The following is a 24,337-nucleotide window of genomic DNA, read 5'->3' on the forward strand; positions in this document are numbered from 1 at the left end:
CTCAAAATCCCTCAGCCCTTCATGCACTTCTAAATTGGGAACCAACCACAAGATCTTCTTTGGTTTTCTATATCCATGCTCAACATATAAGTTCTCGATGGTGGGTTTTGATACTAAGTCAATATCTACATCCTCCCATACATCAATTTCTCCACCAACATATTGCACATGGGGTTCAGAGACTAACTCACTCCCATGGTGAAAAATCAACGTGTACAAGTCTTCATCCATTATCTGTACATGTATTAAAAAACAAAAAAACATCAGTATTGCTCTGAACCAGAAGCAGTGAACAACAAAACGGTTAACGATAAGAAGAAGGGACCACAAAGAAAAAGTGACGACAACAACCAAGAATGGGACAATAACAGAGAGCAGTGAACAAAAATTGGACGATAAGAAGGGACCACATAGCAAAGAAAAAAGGGTAAAAGGTCGTGATGGGAGAAACAAAAGCAAACAACAAATTGTAAGTTTTCCACTGCCATTCGACAACATTTGCTTCACAACTGTTTTTGTCATTCCCAAATATGCCAACTGCAATTCAACAACAAAAAGTGAAAATGGAAGGGAATTTTGACTGACCAATGCCAAGAAACGAAACGGAATCACCCCCAAATTGCTTCGATTTAGTGTACTGCTACCTCAATTGAAATTTTTGCCTCTTCAATTTGCGAAGAACAGCAAACCCAAATCAAATTGTGCAACGATTAAAATATTTGGGGCTCTCGGTTTGACCTAGAAACCCAAACGACAACGTCATAGAGTGATTTTGGCGGGGAATGGCAAAACTAGTTTCATCGAGGAAGGGAATGACGTCGTTTTTGCCAATTTGGGAGGTCATTAATGGAGTTAGGTCCAGCTCAGCCGCCACGTGAGATTTTCGTCACGGTTGACACGTGCAAGAAGACAGCAAGACTAAAACATCTGACGGAATGGTGATTCAGGGACTAAAACCGAGGTAAAAATTTTTGAGGGACCAAACTTTTAGCATTGGTATCTTTTAGGGACCAAAAGCATACATGACTCAAAGAAAAATCTAAGTTTACAATTTTAAATGTACCCTGCACATTTCTCTCCATTAAATCTGATTTGATGGTTTAGGAACAGATTTTGTCGGGGAGATGGGATGTCTTGTGGGGCTACATCTAGGGTTTAATTTCATTATATTGTGTGCGTGCCAAAATTCTATGGCTCCTAATAACCTAATAACCTAACATGTAATTTGTACTTGTAAATATAAGGCGAGCTATTTTCACCGGACAATCCAATTCTTGTACCAAATAGAAAAATTGTAATGAGATATATAATTATGACCACAATTTAAACTTTGGATAATGATAAGGACTATGATCCAAAAAAATGAAAAAAATAAAAAAAGAGTCTATTAAAGCATATAAAAGATCATCATCTAACAACTTGAACTTTTAAATTGAACATGAGTTAAATTATTAATTTATATCCGTCTTTCCTCTGAATGAATGCAAAATGACACCATAACATGAAGACACTTAATGGAAAGCAAGCCTCCGTGGTTCCCTTGGGACACCGTGCACACGCCTAAGTCATCGGGTCGCACCGTTCACTCACTTTCTCTCTTTGGGACGATCGAACCATTGTAAGTTTTTGTATTTAGTTTTAGAATTGAGTTGAGTTGAGTTTTGATTTTAATTAGTTTGTAATGATTGTATTGTTGAATTATGAGAAAAAGTGTGAAAAAAATAATGAATAGTTGAGAGAAAATAATGATTAAGTAATGATTGTGTAATTGTGAAAATAATAATAAACAATTGAGAGAATTTAATATTAAAAATTGAATTGAATGGTTAAAAAATTGAAAAAAAAAGTAATAATTATATTGTTGAATTGAAAATAAATAGAGTTAAGTTGAGTAGAGTTGAAATTATTTTTGAAATAAAACTCACCGAGTCTAGAAGACACCATAAAATTTCTGGTGAAGGAGTGACAAGCGAGTGATGACGTTGGCATCAGATTCCACGCCATGGGCCCCTTCACGTCTACTTGGTGGGGAGCCGATGACCACGTGATGTTCGGCCCACAAGCGGGCCTGATTTGCTCTGCTCCCCCGCTGGTCCATTGTTGGGGTCATGGCAAACCCTTTGTGGTACCGTTCATAATAATCCATTCAAATATGAAACCAATCTACACATATCTTACCTAAGCACATCAGTCCATATATATCTGATTACTTGCACAGATCAACTATGGATGGCTAATTGACGATTTCCAGCAGCTAAAATGAGTCCGATCAACTCCGGGGGCCTAAAATCATGAAGAGAAGCCGAACCAGGATGCCGTTGCAATGTGGTCCCCCTGCCTCTCCCTTGGATTTAGGAATGGCCATGAGGGGAATCGTAGAGATGGAATCAAAGCAGAGCGGCGATGGAGGGAAAATGAAGTGTTGGAAGAGAAAATGATATACTTGAGGGAAACAAGTAGTATGTATTCCTTAGAGACTGATTTCGGGTATGCTCCGAGACCTGTCCGACTCTTGTGAACGAGTCAGATCTCTCGAGCCTATGGCTCGTGGTTATAACTCTGCCTGCTCCTTGCTGGGGCCATTCTGATCCTTATTTTGCACAGCGTTTTTATTCCCTTGTGGTTTGTGTGTACGAGAATCGGCAAACCAAGCAAAGAACGAGCCAAGCAATGAATGTAAGTTACAGGGCGACAGTTACTACGTAGAAGTTAGAAATCATGTCCTGCTCACTTAACCATATTACATCGAAGGCAAAAAAGATTGGAGCAATTGACAAACACGAGCTCATGCATCTCTCTTTGTTACAACTTATAGCAAGCAAAAAAAAAAAAAAAAAAAACCCTCTTTCTTCCGTGTAGTCAATAAACAGCTTATCGCGACAAGGAGCCATGCGAAATTCAACTTCTGCAGTTGAACCTTTAAGGAATAATAATATTAACATAACAAATTGGACCGGGGAGGTCCCATCTCTTTTCCAACCGAGGAAACATCTCTATATATGCTCTGCAAATTCTCGAAGACCTAGTGACTGTTCTTCCCTTTCGAGGAGAAGAATCTGCTGAACCCTCTTGACTGTTTCTCGGGCGTCGTAGTGGACGAGGAAGATGAGGATCCTGACAAGGAAGGCCTATGCTTCGAATTCTTGGCATTGGCTGGAGGAGATCTCAGAATGTCTGGCTCGGCATCGGATTGGCTCCATAGGGAACTGAGAAGGTCTGGGTTGGACGAATCAGCACCATCCAGCTCTCCATGATCGAGTTCTTGCAGTTTGTCGCTGCTACTTGTGGGCTCATCCTCGCCCTTTTGGCTCCCTCCCCCAATTGACGTTCTACTGAGGTCTGCTTGGGGATGCAGCGCCTTCAATTGTCTCCCGAGAACAAATATGGTCTCTTGGCATTCTGCCAACTTCTCTGCTGCAGCTGCTAGCTCTCTCTCCTGTATGATAGGAAAATTATAGATATTAACTTCCATGCTGAATCATCTAAGTAGATAACACCTTGCCACCATGACCAAATGAATTTATAATCAGACACCAGCCGCACGACCAGTAACCATTCATAGGTCACAAGAAAGATATGAACTCATTTTGTGCGGGGACAAATGTTCGGGACATAATGGGGTCAAGCAATTTCCTGCTCACCTGTTTGGTTTGCAGGTCGGCTTCAGTCTCCGGCAAAGAAGTCAACCTGCAAAAAAGATAGTAAAGTAGCAGTCAGAAACTGAGAATTATCATAATCAACCCTGCCATATATTGTACCGAATGATTACAATATTGCGAAAAGGAGAAAAGAAAGCAAGATGAAACATTTGCCCAAGGGTTTGTTTGCATAAATCTACCCAACTAGTAATACATGTAAAAAGCCAAGCAAGAAGAAACTCATTGAAGGGGGTAAAGAGAGAAGAGGTGCTAACCTTGTTAACTGCTCTTCGAGATCTTTACATCTGGTCAAAGTATCCTGATGATTCACCTTTTCCTCCTCAAGGTCATTGCTCAAAGTCTCTGTTTTAGTTCGCAGAAGGTTCACCTCAGTTTCTAATTCCTGTGTACGCACTTCAAGAGACCTGTATGACTCAGCCATACATTTTAGCTGAGTCTCAGACAAGCTATTTGACTTTTGAGCAGATGCGAGCTGCGATTTAGCTTCCGCGAGCAGCTGCTCAGTCTCTCGTAGTTGAGACTTCATCATCTCCAGATTCTCCGTTGATCTAGCCAAATTTAGAGCCATGTTATCTTTCTCTGACTTCAGTTGCTCGTAATCCTCCATTGAGACTTTACATGACACAGCAGCCTCTCCAAAACTTGAGACTAAATTACCGCAATCTGGAATCTCGGGATTAGAGGTTGGATCAGAGATATTGACAGAGCTGCTGCGATAGCACTCCATTGAAGAATCCTGAGGAGCCGCCTTATTCTCAGGCAATGCAACCTTGTCTATGCAATGGGGACTGTTAATTTCCGACTCAGCACCCTTGTAGCCCAGAATGTTAAATTTAAGCTCACTGACCTTAGTTAAAACTCGTGAAAGCTCGTGAACAAAGTCTAACAAACCCATGCTACCACAGAGAACTCTGTCATAGGTGGCAGAGAACTCCTCAATTTGTTGTCTTAGTGCATCACCATGAGGAGATATGACGTGGACTGCCGTAGCTTCTTTGCCTAGAAACAGTACAAAGTCACGAATATGAGAAATAGCAGAAGCCAAATCTTGGCTAATTGTCTGAACAACCTCTGAGGGTAGCTTAACATCTTGGGCCAAACCGACCTCCTTCTGTGCACTAATGTCCACATCTGCAGGACAAGTTTCCGTATTGCAATTAGGTCCAGCATATCCATTCACATTTGACTTAGAGCTCTCCTGCAAATCCTGAGATGCATCCTGCACAGCTTGAGTGATATCATCCAAAAGTTTCCTTATCTCATTCTCCTTGGACATCAACTCAAATATTGAGGAGATCTTGGTTCGCAACTTCATCAATGGCAGCTGATCTTCATGATTCACAGCTGACAGTTCCACACCCAAAGACTCCTGATTTTCCAGGGATGCTCGGCCTTTGCTACTGATGATCTCTTCCGCCTTACTTTCAGAACCATCTCCAATGGAGGTGATTCCATTTGAATCTGCTGTTGAACATGCCAACTTCTCCATCTCTAAGAAGTCATCCATAAGTTCCAAGTCATGCACGCTATCAACTTTGTTTGATCGTCCAGGGCCCTTGTCCTTCTTAATCTGAGAGACATCGGAGACCAAGCTAGTGGCCCACGACTCAGCACAACTCCTCGCATCATCGTTTCCATCTTCTGACACGGATGTCAAGCTCAGAGGATTGCTGGCATTATGACTTAAGGAACCATCAGCTGGGATCCGGACGACAGATTTAGGTGAACTTTTATCTTGACTGCTCAACTGTGGCTGTGCTTCCAGCATCTGAAGCCTGTTGGTCATCTGAGCACACATGTTCCTCGAGGCCAGTAATTCGCTGTTACGCTTTGCCAAAGCTTCTTTAAGCATCTTTGTCTCCTCTTCCATGGCTAGTAACCGTTCTGTTAGGAATTCATTCTCCTTGTGGAACTTCTGCACACTGTCAAGAGAATCAGCCACATGAGAAAGGTGAGGACTGGGAGGCTTTACAGGAGACCTCTTCAGTCTAGAGTCTCCGTACTCTCGCCCTAAACTCTCCACCTCTAACTTCATCTGGGCAAGAGCTGCAGGACCTGGCAATCTCTTGCGCACTAAACCACGTAGTCTTTGGCACTCTGCCTCTAGCTTAGCAATCTTTTTGACACCCTCCATGTGCTGCTTGTTGGCAGCTTCCGCGGACCTCACGCTCATGTTCTTCTCTTCATTTCGGATATCAAGCTCTTTCGTGACCACATGAAGCTCATACTTGAGCGAATTTATTTCTCTCTCACATGACTCAATATTACTTTTCAAAATCTCTATTTCGGCCTCAGCCCGTGATTTTTCCTCACTTATTTGGATAAGCATGTTTGAGCGCTCTTGCAAAGACCTTGATAGCGCCGCATTTTCAGCAGCAGAGCGGAGGAGTTCTTGGTCAAGATTACCTATTTTTGCTTCTAGGTCATGCTTAATTTTTTCACACTGCTTGGTTTTAGTGAGAACAACATCCTGCAACTTCTGTTCATGCTCTTCCTTCAGATTCCGTATCTGTCTCATGCATTCTTTGAGGGCCCCATCTAGATGCGCTGCACGGTCTTCAGCAGTAAGCTTAGAAAGTGTTACAGACTCTAGGTGATTCTTCAATGCCAAGGCTTCTGCTTCAGCCTTTTCCCAGCCTGCGGCATCAGCTAGAATGTCAAGTATGGCACAAACAATGGAAAATCCCATGCAACATATCAGCAATCCTTTTCGTGTGTCATATATGCAAGATACCTGAAACTGCTTCCTCAGCAACCTTGGCATGCTGCTTCGCCAGGTTGTCCTTCGCAGTTATCTCCGCATGGGCAGAAGTCAATTGTTCATCCAATTCCTTCATATGCTCTTCCATTGTCTGAATCTGTTCTTCATTAGACCGTACTTGCTCCTCCAAACCAGATAAGTGAGAATATTGCTCAACAGAAATTTGAACATAGCTTGGTTTTTTGTAATTTTCCTGTCCATGCAAAAGAAAACAATTCATAATGGAACTAAAAGAAGTTACACGATGAAGTTGACGATTGTCATGCAAGCTAAAAAATTGGAATTACAATCTCTCCGCATTATAGAATTAGAATACAAAGACATTGGGCTTGAGCAGATGCATACGACAAGCAAATGCATGCATGTATTAAAGCTTCGACCTTTTAGTAAGAAATAAGAGAAAACAACAATAGGCACATAAGAATGTAAGCACTGAAAAATTGCCTGGTCAAAGATTCATGTGAAATATTAACGCATGATAATATTTCCTCCTCCCCTTGTCTATAAATATGAGAAAGCATTAATTGTAGTATTAGGAGGCATAGAATTGTTAACTCCACAAAGTCACTATAATATTTGGAAGAAATCAACACAGTCCGGGTTTGCTCCTTTCTGTCTCAAAAATGATGTATGAAAAGAAACACAAGAAACACATTACATAGGTTTTGTTAAGATTGTTGGAGCAGTTGCAGGGAACCAGAGTTTCCACCATGTCTTGTTAAAAAGTATACAACGGAAAAGGATGGGTAGGCTTTGCACCAAATGGGAAAGTATATTATAACTGTGTAACTTTGTTTGACAAAACAGCAACATAGGTAAAGGAAGACTACTTGAAGAAGAAATTTCAAAAGAAGCCATTTCAGAACATCTTAAGGTGTGGGTCAGTACTTCAGTCTGATAGTGACACTGCAAGATCTCAATTTGTTGCAGGACTCTATCCGGGTGAAAGGCTATGCATTCAGAAGAAGTCTTCCAAGCATCGTCAAGTACTAAATGCTAGATGGGAAACAGATGACAAGGACGCAAAAATGAGGAAAATGGACTTGTAGAAGTAGTCACTTTATGTGTATCGAATTAATAAATGACAACATAACATTCCCCAAAAATGGAAATAGTAATGGTAGTTTAATCATCAAAATGTTAAGAATTTTCGATTAATAACTTAATCCAACCTGATCGCTCTGTGGTTTAGCTGGAGCTGAAGCAGCAGCAGCTGAGTCTAATAGAGCCGCGGCTTTCTCGGCCGCTGCCTTATCCGATGAAGATTTCCTCTTCCACGGCCAACTCCGTTTATCCATCTCCGGCAGTCAAATGAACACTGCAAGGAGCAGGAAGAAAATCGAGTCAGGCACGTAACCAGATCAGATAACCATGAGCTTTGACTCAATTCCCAAATCAGCCCTCAACATGTGCAAGCAAGTTCTGACATTGACAGCAGAGGACCACGAGAGATCAGATCAAAAGCTTTTTTTGTGGACAAAAGGATCTGATAATCCCGCATATCGTTCACGAAGGAGCTCGAAAAGACAATCGCCGATGATGACAGTGACAAGCGAACAATGAACATCATAGCTGCTGATTATCTTAATTGGAAGTGAAGAACTGATGTAAGAGCATGAATTTGGTAATCAGAACACAAAAGAAGAAGACTGAAACCGAAATTTGCGTGACCAAGTCGAGAAAAGAAGACAAACTTCAGCATCACGCACTAAATCGAGCGAATGCCGACACCGACGGACCAAAAAAGGCAACGAGCTGAAACTGGAAAACCTCACCGACAGAGAAATGGAGTGAAGAAACAGTCTTCACTTTGATGAGCAAGTCACAGTCTCTCTCACACAAACGACCTGAGACGCTTTCCGTAAAACAGGAAACCACTACAAAGGTACGCTTGAGCACCTCTCTCTACGTCAGCGTCTCACTCAACCGCCTTACAGAGACGCGACTGATTGGGGAAATGCAGAGGTCAGAGGACTCCGAACTCGTTAAAACCGGACTCACCGGACAAAATGCAGCTCCGGCAGTAAGCGGTGAGGACTTGATGAACTGGAGACAGAGGCCAGCAATGGAGATCTGAAATTGAGGCCGGCGGGACAGGCAATTGATGGGATGCTTCTTCCTCGATTGCGCGACTCGCTGGAGCTCTCTTCCGCGACGATGGCGGTGGCGAGCGTGGCGGAGGAGGTGGTGCTGGTGCTGGTGGTTGAAATGAGATATTCCGACTTAGGTGTCACTCAAGTGGGGGGAGAACGTTGGAGAAGTAGAGAAGCTCCAAACGATGGCCTTTAAATTATTATTGTTTCGTCCATTGATGAAATATTAATAAATAAATAAAAAGGACTGAAAGAGAAGCATAAAATTTAATTGAATATTTGTTGTGTTTCTTTGCGAACAAATTAGTGGGAAGACAAACAACGTGATTGTTGAAGTGATTTGGTACATAATTCGTTTAAGTGTGGTCTCGGATCAAAATCTTATGAATGAAGAGAATCTATATCGGTAGTGATTTACTTTTAAATGAGCGTTTCGGTTCGTCCTAAACTAGTCGATACCGATTGAATTTTGAGGTTTCAAGTAGTGCATATCGAAAAAAATCAGTGACAAGACCGATTCACGTGATTATAGACTTGTTTTCCTTGAATAAAATTTTGAATTCGAGTATTAGGAGAATCTGGGGGGATTTAGCTCGAACCGGAGTCGCCTTTAGGCACATATACTTGGGGGTGACATCGAAAAAAGAATGAATCACGAGCCATAATATATTTAGTGCAGTTAACAAATTATGCTACCAGTGAATAAATATCAAGATATAAATTCTACGTTAAAACGTGAATTAGTCTCAGCTTATTACTTGATGATCCATAGTTTTCATTAAAAAAAAAAATTGTTTGGGGGGGGGGGGGAGGAGAGGGGCAAGAAATGACGGTGGGGAAGGGAAGCCCCCCCAGGGAATCCGGGGCACGCTTGTGGCGGAAGCAAGAACACCATAGAGATAGAGAAGCGGTGGGGGTGTGAGCTGTATCCGACATTTGGGGTGGGAGTGGGAAAGAGAGAGTTTTGATTATTATTATTTTTCTTTTCTTTTCTTTTTCTTGTTAAAAAAAAAACCGCAAATTTGGACCACCGTCGTTCACTCTCTCCAGCTCATAACCGTAGTGTTGTGTTGCGTGTGCGTATTTCTTTTGGAAAATATAATAATTCCCAAATAAATGAATTTTAATTTTAAGAAAGTTTTTTAAAAAAGGATAATTTGATTACAGTTTCTATTCTATTTCTACCGATCAAGCTTTGCATGGCAAAAGAGCGGATCCAATCTTCACCATATATATATATATATATATATATAATTATAAGATGTGTACTGGCATTTTCAGGGATTGCTGGCTTTGCCATTGTCATATATATATATATATACACGATTGTTAAAGGAGAACCCTAAAAAACAATAGTCACAACCGCTATTTCAAAAGTGCCGAAAATAAACCGAGTACATATGAAGGGGATTTAGTTCTTTTTCCTTTTATATATGTGATAAATAGTATCCGAATCAGTTTGCACGTATATTGATTAGTTTATTATTTGGACAAGTCAAAAGTGGACTATTCACGTTCATACTAGAGAATTCATAAGTAAATTTGTAACTTAATTAAGCCAAACTCATTATGATTAACTAGAATTTTTAGTTTGTCGTATGGATTTTATAACGAATAAGAAGAAACATAAATTTGAGTTTTTTTTTTGGCTGGAGCATAAATTTGAATATTCGATTTTATTGTGTATTAGAATTGACATAAACTCGCCCATTTGTGATCATCCCTAGAGAATAATATGTAGGTGGAACGATAGGTGGTGCATTATTCAAATCCACATTAACAAAGAAAATGATGTAGATTTACATTGGGCATGTGTGTATAGATTATAGCGAGGATATGTGTCCCAAATTTTAGAAATCATAATGTTCCCTAAATATGCTACCTAGCCTATATAGACCCTAGGGGGAAAAAAATAGTAATTTGACCTTTCATGTTAAGCCACCGAATAATCCAAGTGTCAAATTGATGAATTTTAATGTTATAACAACATATTGTCAAGGAAGAAGAATGATTCAAAGATGACTTCCATTTGAGAAGTGCTATATTTATGCCAACTTCGATCGATCGAGCGAAATACTCCCAGAGACAGTCGGGCATTTATTATAACATCGAGGGAGTTGGAGCTCATTCGGCATAAACATCTCGGAGGAAAAATCATTTTCCATCTCGGTTCAATAGATCATAAATAGATAAGGTGCCTTTTTTTTTCTTTCTTTTATTAATGATGATTAATTATGATTCTGCGAAAGAACATTAAAGAATTTAAATTAAGAGCTGCCCTTTTCCATCCACCAACTATCATTGGTTTTGATTATATCTCTATCAAACCGTGCATTACAAGGGAAATTAAAGTTTCAACAAATTGTTGTACAATCACCATCTGCTATATTTAGATTCCATTAATTCTTCTTAAATGCAAGGAAGCACGGCTCAAGATGATAGCCTATTGAAAATGAAAACGAGATAACGAAAAGGAGAGAGAAAAGAGTTTGTGGTTAGGGTTCTTATTAAAGGAGTTAGATGAGTAATATCGTTAAGCTCCATGAGTTTGTAACACAGTATTGACTTCTTCTTTTTTTTTACATGTATCAGGTCATATTCAATAGTTCAATAGGTCACGACTGATTCAGATTTAAAGTAGGCAAACTCTTATAATCGTGGATTTTTTTTCAGCCATAAGACTTAGACCCGTAATTCCAAGGGGTTTGGTCTAATGGTTAAGGAGGAGCTTGTGTATCCGCCAATCCCGGGTTCGAAACCTCTTGAGGCCACTAGAACGCATTTAACGTGATTATCCGATATGTCCGTTGCAGGAGCTTCACGGAGCCCCGAAAATTAATTGGAGGAAGCTCGGACACCCCGGGTCACCCAAAAAAATAGAAGATAGATTCGTGACATTACTTATGAAAAAGAAGCGTCAAACCACCTGAACTGAATCAACCATTATTGGTATAACATAGGATTTATTACTTTCTTTTCTCGAATAAAAATGTGAAGACATGTGTTGAGAGTTTGTTATCATACATCGAAAAATTAATTAATTAGAAAATCACAAGCTTATAAGAGACCGAGTACCATAACTCATCGGTTTAAGTTTTTTGGTTGGAGATGGGTCCAATAATTTATAAGCCCGGTGAAGATTATACAACATGGAACTAGGTTGAGTCCTATGGCATTGATCTACATCTCAGCTCAATTAATACCATTAGGTTCAGCTGATGTTACTCGAATATCATTTCTGAAGCCAGCTTGTTGGTGGCAGATATTTTATAAATGGTTAATTCCCTTTTGGTAGATGTGCACCTTTGAGCTGAATGCACTTCTAAAGTAAAAGGATACAACTTAAATTTAAAAGGAAGACATGCTAGGGCATGCCGTAGCTACAAACTTGGTATTGGAAGGCAAAAGCTATTTAATTAAAGTAGGAGTAATTAATAAAGTTGAAGGCTGCATAAACCATCACAAGAGTAAGTACTAATAAAATAAAAAAAAGTGCATATGTTAATGGTAGATTGAACCGATAATTGATTGAGACACGTGTAAAAGTGTCATATTATCAATATGTTTTATAAAAGGGGAAAAAAAAGACTGGTTTGGTTTCAATTGTCACATATGTAAAAATTGGTTTTCTAGTATTAAGCTTCAGTTGTAAAGTATAAGCTGATCTCCAATAATCAAATTACGATTATTAGGGTTAGGTAATTTCTTAAGGGATTCTGCTTTGAATTGTGCGGAAAATAATACGATGCCTTGTCTATAGCTGCAGGTAGCTAAGCTAGCTAGGTATTAGGGCTGAGCCTACATAGGTAAAACTTGAGTTGGATCTGTGGCTGCTGTTTGATGAGACAGCTAACGTAAAGTCTACAGATGCATTCAGCATGCAGTCCTCCACCTCTCCTAAGATTGGATTCTCCCAAATTGACAAGGTTATATTGGATTCCTCGTTTTTTTTTTTTAAGCTTATTCAGTGCTGGTCTGTACCCGTTCGAGGCTCAAATAAACATAAAATCGACTGTTAAAGTACACATAATCGACTGCATTCTAAGGGGCCGTTTGGATTCAGAGTTAAAGTTACTTTAATTTTGATTTTGATTTTGATTGTGGAAAATGACAAATGAGATGTGATTATAAATTTGATTTGAAAAACGTGTATTTTTGTTGTATAGTGTGTTGAGTTCAAGTTAAAGTTAAAGTTAAAATTAAATTTCTTATAAAACAAACTAGGCCTAAAATCCTTAACCCCGTGACTATATTGCAGTTTATAGCAACTATATTTATTGGTACATTATTGGAGTGGGTATTACTCCCTTTTTGTTTCTCTTTAATGGCTTTGAAAATGTATGAAATTAATCACTTAATTCGGTCAATGGATGAAATTATCACACTTCCAACTTTTGCTTTTGTATCGTATTATTTTTTCCTGCACTCTTCAATGCATTTATTGTATAGTACAACGAACATTTAATCACCATGAATTAATTCAATTAGTTCGGCATTTGTTATCTTTAATTAAAAATAAGATTTCAAAATTCAGTAGCTTTACCTTTTATAGTAGGCCGATCGACTCAATCATTGATTAGTCAAAATTCATTGGACTTTCGAATATCAAATGATGTACACTGAAGAAAAAAAGATTAACCGATGAAATTAGTATATATATGTACTGCTGGACTCAAAATCAAAATAAAGGATCACATATCTAGTATTATCGACAGACGGAAGGGAAGCAGAATACCCAGAGAACACACAAAGTAGCCTGTTAGCCCATCTAGTAAGTAACTGCAATTAAACAGTGTAAAGAAAGGTTAAAAACAAGCGCAGAGAGCGGTTGATACAATAAGTGTAATAAAATTAATATTTTGAATGAAAATGTCAGGTCTGAAGGCTAAAAGTAGGAAATTCTTCTTATATACTCTTCATTTAGAGTCTTTCGCACCTTTATTTTAACTTTCAGCATATAGATTTGCAGATCAAAGACTCTAAACCTAAAAACGAGCATTAATAGCATTAGATATGAGTAGAGTGAAGGTCGAGACATGTACTTATAGCTTTTGTAAATTATCCTCTCTCTTCTTTTTTTTTTTTGTGGTGGATGTAAATTATCCTAATTATCCCCTTCAAAGTCCTTCTGACCATTCACTAAGACATGATCTGTAATTCCATCAACATCCAAGAGTTGTTTAATTATAATATGTGAGAGGACTGTTAGGCGCTCCTAATTTTGGAATCCTGAAATATTATAGAACTGAATTTTTAATCTTGTTAGGTTTGGGTATTTGCAATAACTTTGTTGGATTCCAGTTATGTTGGATGCCTTGAACTAAATATTTAATCTTGTCTGGTTTGAGTGTATTAGGTGAAATTTAATAACTTTGTTGGATTCCAGTCATGTCAAATGCCTTGGCATAATGACCAATAAGCAACAACTTCTTGTGTTCTTAGCGAGTCACTTTGGTTGACTTCATGAATTGGACAAACTAAACACGAATAATTTTGGTAATGAACATGTAAAACTTGTTTGAATAGAAAAGAAAGGCAGGGAAAAAAAAGAGAAAAAAAAGATATATAGAATTTTCAAAAACTCTGGTATATATATATATATATTTTTTTTTTCCTCTGTTTTTCTCAATCCAAGCAGAGAGGTAATTTCCCAATTTTGTAAAATGGCACTCTCTTTATTTTTGATTGAGCAAATGGAATCCATTACATTGCACAATTAGAACCCAATAGAAAGAAAAATAATTAGCAGAGACTTTGACAGCCGCCCAATCACAGCCGCCGCCATAGCAAACAATATAGACACATATAAGTTATAGATACCCTATTAACGGGAAACACGCGGAACCTTGTCCATGATGATGCATGCATGATACCTAAGCTATTACTCTCTTGCTCCCTAATGAAATTCTTTTGGGGGGGAATTTGTCGGACCTATTTATCAATTTACAAGGATTTATATTTTAATGATTTATTTTTGTGAGTTATTAGTTAAATAAGTGGAGCAGATAAGTTAAAATATATTAAAGAATATTCACGTTCGCTTCGACACTTGTTCTTTTTAAGTACGGTCTCGAATTTTAATCTTATAAATGAAGAAAATTCACGTTATGATAATTTTATTATTTAATGAGTAGACTTGAGTTGAATTGAATGGAGAAGAGATTGGTCTCGCTAACCTCTTGTCATAATAGATACACAACTCATTGATGTCCTAGCAAAAGATGCCAGAGTGATTCTGGTTTTAAAGATTCCAGCAACAGATACAAAATTATGAGATCTTATCCCGTTCTGGAAATCAAACACCATTCGCCAAGTTAATGTATAAAACCGGTTATTGCTATGAGTTCTACAATTTTATTATCGCAATGTTTAAATAGATTACCTACAATACAATTTGGTCATAAAGATGAATAAGAGCCGGTTCACCGCAACAGATCGACGAGGCCTGTCGGCGGAGAAGGCCCATCGAAACGGCGTGACGCTCGGCCTCACGGGCACGCAGCCGAGGGGTTGGCCTCAGTGCAGCCATCCCTGTGAGAAGGCCCTTTGCCTGGTCCCCACCGACCCAACCCACACGTTTCATTGGTGTGCTTGGCCCTTTTCAGTCAGTGGGACCACACCAGCCCAGACCCCCTTGATCGGCAAGCTGCCACGTGTCCGGCAATTGCGACCGCATCGCTCGACGAATTTTTGGGTCCATTTTGTCCGGTCTATCACCAGCTTTTGCTTACAAGAAAACCTTCGACTCGATCAATAAGTCATGTTTAAGTAGCCAATTACACGCATGAATACGGATATGTGATACATTCATCTACGAAATATGTGTAAATGGACCACGCCGGCATCAAACGATTATATTGTGGTGAATACGACCATAAATTTACTGTTTTTTTTTTTTTGGAAGGAGAAATTTCGTCGGCAGAGAGCAAAAATGAGGAGAGGCTGTCGAAGACGGACAAAAATTGTAGCAAAAAACGACACCTTAGAGCACGCGAAACACAAAATGGAGCAGAGAGCTCCGAAACAGAATAGAAAACAAAAGGAAAAGGGCCAAAAAAATCAAGTTAATGATGATGGGGGGAATGGATTCCTTCTACGCACAGTTTAGTTTATTAATGGGTCGACAATTCCCGAAACACCTGCCCAGCGTGTCTTTCTAACGGTTCGTGCGACCAATGACCGGCACCCGAGGTTGTCTTTTCCAGAGTCGAGTATTTTCCTCAGTTAACTAATACTCTATCCTTTTTTGTTTTTCTCTTCTTTTCGGTGGAAATTAATAATTTATCTTTTTCTTCTATGCACCACGATATTCAGGAATTCAAGAGCTCCATGAATTCAGTTCGAGAACAATCGATCTGCTAAAGAGTAAAACTCTCGCAGTCGTAAATTTTTTACATTCACAATATTCGAAAATGACAACCTTACTTAAAGGGAAATTGATAATTTATTAGCTACCGAAAAGAAATCGATAATTTATTAATTCTATAGTTTTATTCATATGAGAAGAGTTTTATTATAGACCGCATAGTGTATATACACGATGAGAGATGAAGAAGAGGTGAGTAAAGTGTCGCAACGAGAATCGAATTCATTACTTTTTGGTTCCAAGTCGAGAAAAGTGTCACGTGCAACGCACCTCATCGGACATATAGATTTAGGATTTGAAGCGTGAATGGCAGAATCTCGGGGCTCAATTAAGGGGTAAAAGTCGGGAGTTTTTGAGTTCTAAAGGATGCCATCTCATGGATTGGAAATAGGCTGTGGACAGAAAATTTAGGATTAATTATTAGTGAGAATATGTGTGGGTTATGGGCTTGCATGAGAGGCATATATGAGTTTTGAGTTAGTTTGTCTGTCAGACATGTCACGACTGTACGTCGGGGTTCTACTCCGCTGGCACTTCATCTAAAAACCTGCCGAACTAGCTTTCTTCAACACGTATGTTAGACTAAGGAGGCAAAAGAGAGAAGAAGATGGGCAGATGATAGGAGATGAGGTCGACGTTGAAAGTGACAAAATGAACACACATCGAATGATGTATAAAATCGTACGGAGGGAAAGAAAAAATAGGAACAAAACAGAACAACTGGACTAATATGACAGCACCATTCTATGCATGCATGGATGGGCACCTCACGACGCAACATCCTAATCAATCCATTTCGTACATGGACCTTTCAATCAATTTGGTACTCTTTAAAATTAGACATAGATGTGATATTGAATTAATTAATTGATAATCTACATATCGATGCTTCAAGCATATCTTATCAATTACATAATTGAGATCACAGTTGATCCATCCTCGTTTATGAAAGACGAAAGTATCATCTGTTAAACAGAAAAAAAGGAAGATATCTAGAAACGTAGGCGTCATCTGTCTATCAAAAGATACGCATGCGTAGGACAGCAAGCTGGCAACTTTCGATCAAATGATAGACCACTCACAAGTTTAACGTACGCGGCATTTCAATAGAACAAAAGAAGCAATCTCGTCGTGCCCGTAGAGACGTAGCACGACCTGACCCACGTATATCATTTTTATCATATTGAGATGACATGGAGTCACTTTCTTCGGTTTAATCAGCTCCTTCGCAGCTTTTATCGTTTTCTCCAAGTCTTGCTAACTGGGAGAAGGATATATTCCCGCACCTCATTTTGCTTCCGTTCATGTGAAGAAGTTCCAAAGTCTATTGTGGGTGGAGCGTGTGTACATCCCATCCTTCTCTTTTGTCAGAGCTAATTATTCTCTCGTCCGGATATTCCATGAATCATTTCCACGAAAATTTTCTATAATAAAAGCATAGAGATCACTTGGAGCGGTTCATATTCCCTTTTTTTTTTTTCCGACGATAAGCGATTCATTCTATGTGACGGTCACTTGAATGCTTTGATATGATCTCTCTAATTTCCCTAACTTATTATACAACTTAACTTTTGGAACTAAGGTCATCGAACTATAATACACGATTATGTGTCCCGATCAAGTAGTACACATAAGGGGTTAACCTATGATGCACTAAGCAATTCAGGAACATATAGATATGGAATCGAAGCACACCTACCATATAGAAACTAAAAGATCTTAACTCGATTAGTCGCAATCTAATGGATTTTCGAATATCATGCGTGCACATTGGAAAAAAAATATATCAATAGAAAAATGGACCCACACATGCACAGAAGAAAATAAAAGAAAAGAAAAAAAATTATCCCATCTTCCTCTTCCAACAAGTGTATATATAGTTTTTTTTAAACTTTAATATTTGAAAATCCAGTGAGTTCTAATTAATTCAATTTGAGTCAAGTCGGCTCACTTATGAGGTAAAACTTTTAGTATGAATTTTCTCGATTTACAATACTCGAATCTGAGGTCCTATTTAAAGGAGTAAGCATTGAGCCGCTTACATCAACTTCATATTTGTTATATATAACTTTTTCAGGTTACAAAAGAAGCATAAGACCTAATATAATGAAAGAAAAATAGTAAATAACTAATAAAGGGGTATGAGTAGTTCCACTGGGTATCAAACTTGCGACCTTTAGATCAACAGACGAAGAGATACACCACTGCGCTATACCCTCTTTTTATTATATATATATATATATATATATACATGACTTTTTAATTAGTCAAAAGAATCAATTTTAATATATATATTCTTTGGATTCGCTTTGGCTTTGGTAACTTTGAATTCAATGTCACTCACCCTCGTTGGTGTTGGTCACTTTCCCTTTTTCCCAAGTCTTCTGTAATATACCATCATCAGCGATGATATAGTGATTCCAAACTCACTCCCATATGATTTGAAGACTTCTAAGTCTCAAGTTCGAATCTCCTCGGGAAATGCTAAGATGGGCTCTTTACCTTAAGCCTAGAGTCATATCTAACTTTTGTGAACTATACTAGACACCTGGTGATACTAAATTAACGGGACCCGTGCTTACGTTGTTTATTCAATTTGCCTGATTTGTTTGCGGTTAAACATGAGAACCGGAACATTACATAAGGGAGGTAACAATATTATCATCACTGTTACTTACCAAAAAGGAGAAAATTCAGCAAAAAAAGAAGAAGAAGAAAGTCTTCTTTAATATCTCGTTGTGACTATCATCATATATATGTTCTTGTTTAATGTGCTTTTGTCTCGTAGCTGCACAATTCCTTGTCTTCCCATTAACATGTAATGAAGGATTTTGACCACTTTTACTCTTCTCACTCGGTTCCTGGCCCTCCCAATTAATAAATCCCCTTATAGATTGTTTTTTTAATTAAATTATCCTTAAAAAATATAGAGGGCATAAGAACATAACAAAGAAACTAATTTTTTGGCCAATTTCAAACAAGTGATATCCTTAATAATCATTGAAAATTGGCAGGTAGAGACGGTCCCTATGTTCCGCAATCATATAGATTAACTTAATTATTGCTTGTTTCTCACGATAATTCAAGAGCTAGCTTGATGACCCCTTTTGACTTATATGGAAGAAAAGGGCCAATATATAAATATTGGGTGCATGCCATTAATCCTTTTATGTAAAAATAAAAAAATATATAGTCACCCCCAGCTAAATGCTGCAAAAGGTTCATAGCATTTCCCCGAAAGGTACGTTGTATTAGGTAGGTTTAGTAATTATTACCTGACCATGCATCACTTCCTTTTATAGGCGGAAGCAAACATGCAGACAAATTGCGGATTTACAACACTCTAATGCCATGTGAGATTTGTGATTAATAATAGACGAGTATCAACTGTGAGGAACATTTACTGATACATTTGTGAGCAAGTCCTTTAAACTAAATAAAATCCGCAAGAAAATTTGATGAGTGGATTACTCACGATAACTAAGAGGTTGTTTACTCTTCCAATACAAAATATCAGTATATGTGCGTGAGTTTCTCCATTGGTACCACTTATATATATTTTTTTGGGTGAATGCACCACTTATATATTACGGGGTTCATATTCATCTGATAATTAAGGCAATTTCATTGTTAATATGTTCCGTGTCAAGAAAAAAATTAAATCTTTCAGATTTTGCAGATGAATTGGCAATGGAGTACACAAAAATTCTCTAGAAAGGGAATAAATTAGAAACACCTAACTCAAATGATATAGACAGGGGGAACTATATAAATATATATATATATACATACATACCCCATTAAACGAACCAAACCCTACATCAGTAAACAAGATCGGACCAGGCTGAAGTCTTTAATATATATATATATATATATATATATATATACACATATATATCCTCTTGTTTTAACATTTAACAAAAAAAAAAAGGCTCTTGTCTTTACGACTTGATCAGGCTTGTTTTAGTGGTGTACAAATACGCATTAGAAACCATCCTTTTCTTTCGACTATACTCTTGTCTTTACGACTTGATCGGGTTTGTTTTGTTGGCGTACAAATACGCGTTAGAAACCATCCTTTTCTTTTGACTATACAACGTTTAATGTGCCATCTACTATAGGATTTTAAGTCTAAATTTGTACATAAACCTAAGAAATCAATATATATGTACCCCGGAGACAATGATGAAAAGTGGAACAGTAAAACCCTAATTACGAAACCTCAAAATCATGAAGGCAGACTGAAGGTGAGCAATGGGAAGATTGTCAATGGATGGTTGACACCGCAAATGATGCCAAAAGCTATAACCAATAGGATTTGGCCTTTTACCTTTTTTGGCAATATCTTGAGAGAACCCATTCCTACAAATATGATGAGCCATCGAGGGGGATGAGTAGAACCCCGCCAGCAGTGACGACAAACGAAATAAAAGAGGATGCAAACACAATCATGCGTGTTGTGACAAAACAATTTCGTATCACGTCACGTCTCTGTTTTTGTTAATTTTGGGGATTTTCTTGACGATTGCCTGGAAATTAAGTGGCGGACCACTCAGCATTTTTGGTAATGTAACAGACGGATGATGAGTTTATAACATGTCACCTTATACGGATGAAGTGGGTTTACTTCGCTCACCCACTGGTTTTGAATTCTGATTTAGCTAGAAGTCGTAGACCGTATAAGTAACTTGCATGTACTCGTGCACTAATCTCACTTGAACAACGTTATTTTGGTGCAGTCAGTGATAAGTGACATGATCCTAAGATACTCGACTTCTGGACCAAAGCTAAGATTTCACTGATAAACATCCGAAAGCATGTTTTGTGGACGAGCATAGGTGAACAAAGCACCAAATTCTGGGTTCTAAAGCAACTGTCTAATCAATGAAATTTTAGGTCGTTACTATTATTCACACGATTCATATATGGATGAGACTAGGACTGTTTAAACTTCACTCAAATACAATGCTAGGCGATTAACTTCAAACTTGTGCGATCAAACCCCTCATTTTACAATATATGAATGACTACCTCGACCATATATATTGCAAATGGAGACTAATTAAGATGTTCGGGTACTTAAGCATGATATGGGTCAAATTAAAGGGTTTACTGAATATTACTAGAAACAATTACTGTGTCAAATTGAGAATATTAATGCAAGAGAGACTTGGATGGCTGGCCCACAAAAAAGCATCTAAATCCTCGAAAAGTCAGCTTGTTATTTTCATGGCATCTCATCTACTTTGAGGTAACAATGACCAAACATATGGATGTGGGGAGGGGAGGGGAGGGGAGGGGAAGCGTAGCTGCTGAATACTAGAAGATAAAAAGTTTTAACTGACCCACACACATTAAACAAAATCAACTTTTACTGACAAAGCAAAGCACAGGTGGTCCAATTACACCTCTCTCCTTTACCTTTTGGTGTCCTTTTTTGACCTTTTCCACCTTTTTTATTAATTTTATTAATTTTTTCTTTTTTGCCAGCAGGTAAGAGCTTTTTTGTTTTTTCTACTCTTTTCTTTTTCCTTTTAAAAAAATTCTGCTTAATCTAAAATATCTATCGCAAACGGATCTCTAACCTAGTGGCTCTCTTGTTTCTTTGTTCGTGGAAGGGTTTGAGTTTTCAGTGGCATGTAAGCGTGCATTGGATTCGTTTGCTTGCCCATTGAGTATCTGTATCACCTTACATATGGAAGAGAATATAAGTATGGACCGCAAAATTCTCGAAAAAAATAATACGTGACTTTTCTTTCGAAATCTTATGAACCTCTCTGTTTTAGTACTTTTTTTTTTCCCCTTCGATATGTCCGAGATGTATCTCGTTTGTTTACTCGAGGGACATACCATTACTGGTTGAAGGTTTACAATTTATCTTAGACAATCAGAATCTAGATAGCCCGATTGTTAATCCAGTTTTCATATTGTATGTACGTAAATATCGATCCTGATATTCGATAACCACCGAACTCTTTTCTTCCTCTCGTGGCTAGCAGAACATGATGGACTAGTCGGGTTGAGAACTGTGACTGTTTCTACTGGCGGACTCCAATTTCACAGACGGACATAATTAAGATCATTGAGACGCAGTCTTTCTGATGGTCATCTCATCCATTGTTCGTCACACTTGGGCCTTGTGAAGCAGAAGAACTGGAGAATGGCGGCCCAAGGTTAAACAGTTGTGGCCCAAAGTAGAACTTGGGCCCATTAGGGCTGAAGAATGTAGCTGGGCCTGTTGGACGGCAAGATCGTAACGCACGAGATTGTGCCCGACGTAACAAAATCATAGACATTTTATTGTAACCGCCTAGACATTTTATTTTTATGTGGGTGTATGACATCATCGACCGACTCCCCGGAAGATCTACAAAATTGTTGAGGGTATGAATCATAGCCTCGACCCGTATATGTTATAAAGGCTTAAAAGCATATAATCCGCACTCATCTGAAACGGAGGCCTCAAAAAGCAAAAATCACATATTCATTTCAAGATGGGCAGCCACGAAAATTGAAATCCATTGGAGACCCCGTCATTTCAACCAACAAAGATTAGAGATAGGATTGGACGTCGCTGTTCCAAACTTTTCTTTCACTCTCTTTCTTTTCAGCCCTGAGGAATGCGATGATAAATCGATTGAAACCGAAGCTTGATAGACGGTGAAACTTAACCAACTTATAAACGTGGAATTCTTCTTCTATCAATTCGGATGTTCTTCGAAAACGACTTCCATTTCTCAAATAAAATTGACCATGTAGACCATTGATATAATCTCTCCCTTCCCCACTAGAATTAGCTTTTGACTTCAGATTTTGCTCTGAATCACATGAACCACACAATTTTGTCCTTCATATCAAGGAGAATTTCAATCGGGCATTCTTGATATATTGCGGTGACATGTTGAACTGCCACGACTATCTGAAGTGGAATTCCTGGTTGAGACTTTATGGGAGGGACATAAATACCTTAGGATAGTGTAGGGGTGGGCTATGAAACCAAGAGATTTCAAATTTCACATCTTTGGTTAATTGACCCTAACTTAAATATTAAATTAGCAATTGCAATTATGCAAGAGATTCACTGCGTCGCTCTAAGAACACTGGACCATCGGAAAAAACGGTGCCTACCTACTACAGGCCTCTGTCGAAGCAAATGCGGAATTTCATGCACCACTTATCGAATCGAGCTGTTTACTATAAACTATGGAATCTTGTTAGGGGTGCACTTCTTCTGGGACGATCCCAATTACCTGAGGAATCGGTTAAGACAGCCATCTTATTTATGGAAGCAGTATTGCCTAGGCCGGTGAAAGTCAAAGAATTTCACATGCTTTGGTGCGCTATTATTTCCAGATCCACTGGCTAACCTTAAGCTTTGTCAAAGTGGTGTAAATTTCAGGAAAACGACCTCTTCCCCTTCATAATCTATGCACGCGAAGGCTCGACACTGTACTTCTCCATAAAGATGAAAACAAAAGGAAATATTTGGCATCTCGCTCGTAGGCCTCTCTTGCAGCCCCACCGGCCGGTGGTTTCACGATTAAGGGTCGATATTTAGCTTTTGATAATCCATCAAGTTCCTCGGTCCGACCACTCCTGAACCACTACGGGCACTGACTCAACCAGGAAATAAGATGGAAGAGTATTGAGGATATATAGAAGGTTGGTAGTAAGAACAGTTTCACTCGTTGTCTTGTCATATAATTAAGATGTTCTCTCACTAATGTGGGTTTAGCTTATTACGTTCTTAGAGCCAAGATGTTGTAGGTGTTATGGCGATGTGAATCCATAAGCATACCACTTGTATTTCGAAAGTCATATCCGTTGGTTATGCAAAAGAATTTGATTTATATATTTAACCCACTTGACTCTTAATCATGTCCCCTTTTTTTCTTTGACAATCTTGGGTTTGAAACATGACCCTAGTGGTGATATTATAAACCATCAATAAGAGAATATACAATTTTCTTTACTAACGGAGAATATACATTTAGCCGGTCGAATGATAATACTGTGTGTTTGGTTGATCGTGAAGAGCCATAAACTCTACATCAAATATTGTGACCTTGATTCGAAATCCACATAATGATAGTTTTGTCGAGGCCGTGGGGATCAATGTTCGGTATTTGACTCAATGAACATATGTGCTCGATTAATTGTGAACGACCATATCCATACATATATGGGTGTGTGTGTTGTGTGTTTGTATGATGTCGGCCAAAACGACCATAGTTGAAACTTGCATTTTTTTGGTCAACGGTCAACACTGACATCACTGCAATTAAATGGCCTCGATCAGAAGCAAGGATTGTATTTTTAACTCAGATTATGCAATAAGTCTCGGGTCTAATTTGTACACTGTTTTTTTTTAAAAAAAAAATATTTAATAGTTTTTTTGCTAAAATTATTATTACTATTTGTTTGCGGAGGGGTCAGTACTGTATTACGTACATTATTC

At 38.4% G+C, this 24,337-nt stretch overlaps 1 protein-coding gene across 2 annotated transcripts; it reads right to left on the reverse strand.

Moving 5' to 3' along the window:
- Nucleotides 1–2,705: 2,705 nt before the first annotated feature.
- LOC116211116 (filament-like plant protein 4) lies at nucleotides 2,706–8,722 on the reverse strand. 2 transcript variants are annotated; one of them, XM_031545345.1, is made up of 6 exons: nucleotides 8,422–8,722; nucleotides 7,593–7,738; nucleotides 6,394–6,613; nucleotides 3,914–6,296; nucleotides 3,642–3,687; nucleotides 2,706–3,436 (listed from the first exon to the last, which is right to left on the reverse strand). In XM_031545345.1, the coding sequence occupies exons 2-6, from the start codon at nucleotides 7,716–7,718 to the stop codon at nucleotides 3,023–3,025; spliced, it is 3,189 nt and encodes a 1,062-aa protein (XP_031401205.1). In that variant the 5' UTR covers nucleotides 7,719–7,738; nucleotides 8,422–8,722; the 3' UTR covers nucleotides 2,706–3,022. The 2 variants fall into 2 exon arrangements, with proteins under 2 accessions (XP_031401205.1, XP_031401213.1); XM_031545353.1 differs by lacking the exon at nucleotides 8,422–8,722 and adding an exon at nucleotides 7,848–7,990.
- Nucleotides 8,723–24,337: the final 15,615 nt, after the last annotated feature.

This window comes from Punica granatum, chromosome 1 (genome assembly GCF_007655135.1).
Source record: "Punica granatum isolate Tunisia-2019 chromosome 1, ASM765513v2, whole genome shotgun sequence".
Taxonomy (NCBI): Eukaryota; Viridiplantae; Streptophyta; class Magnoliopsida; order Myrtales; family Lythraceae; genus Punica; species Punica granatum.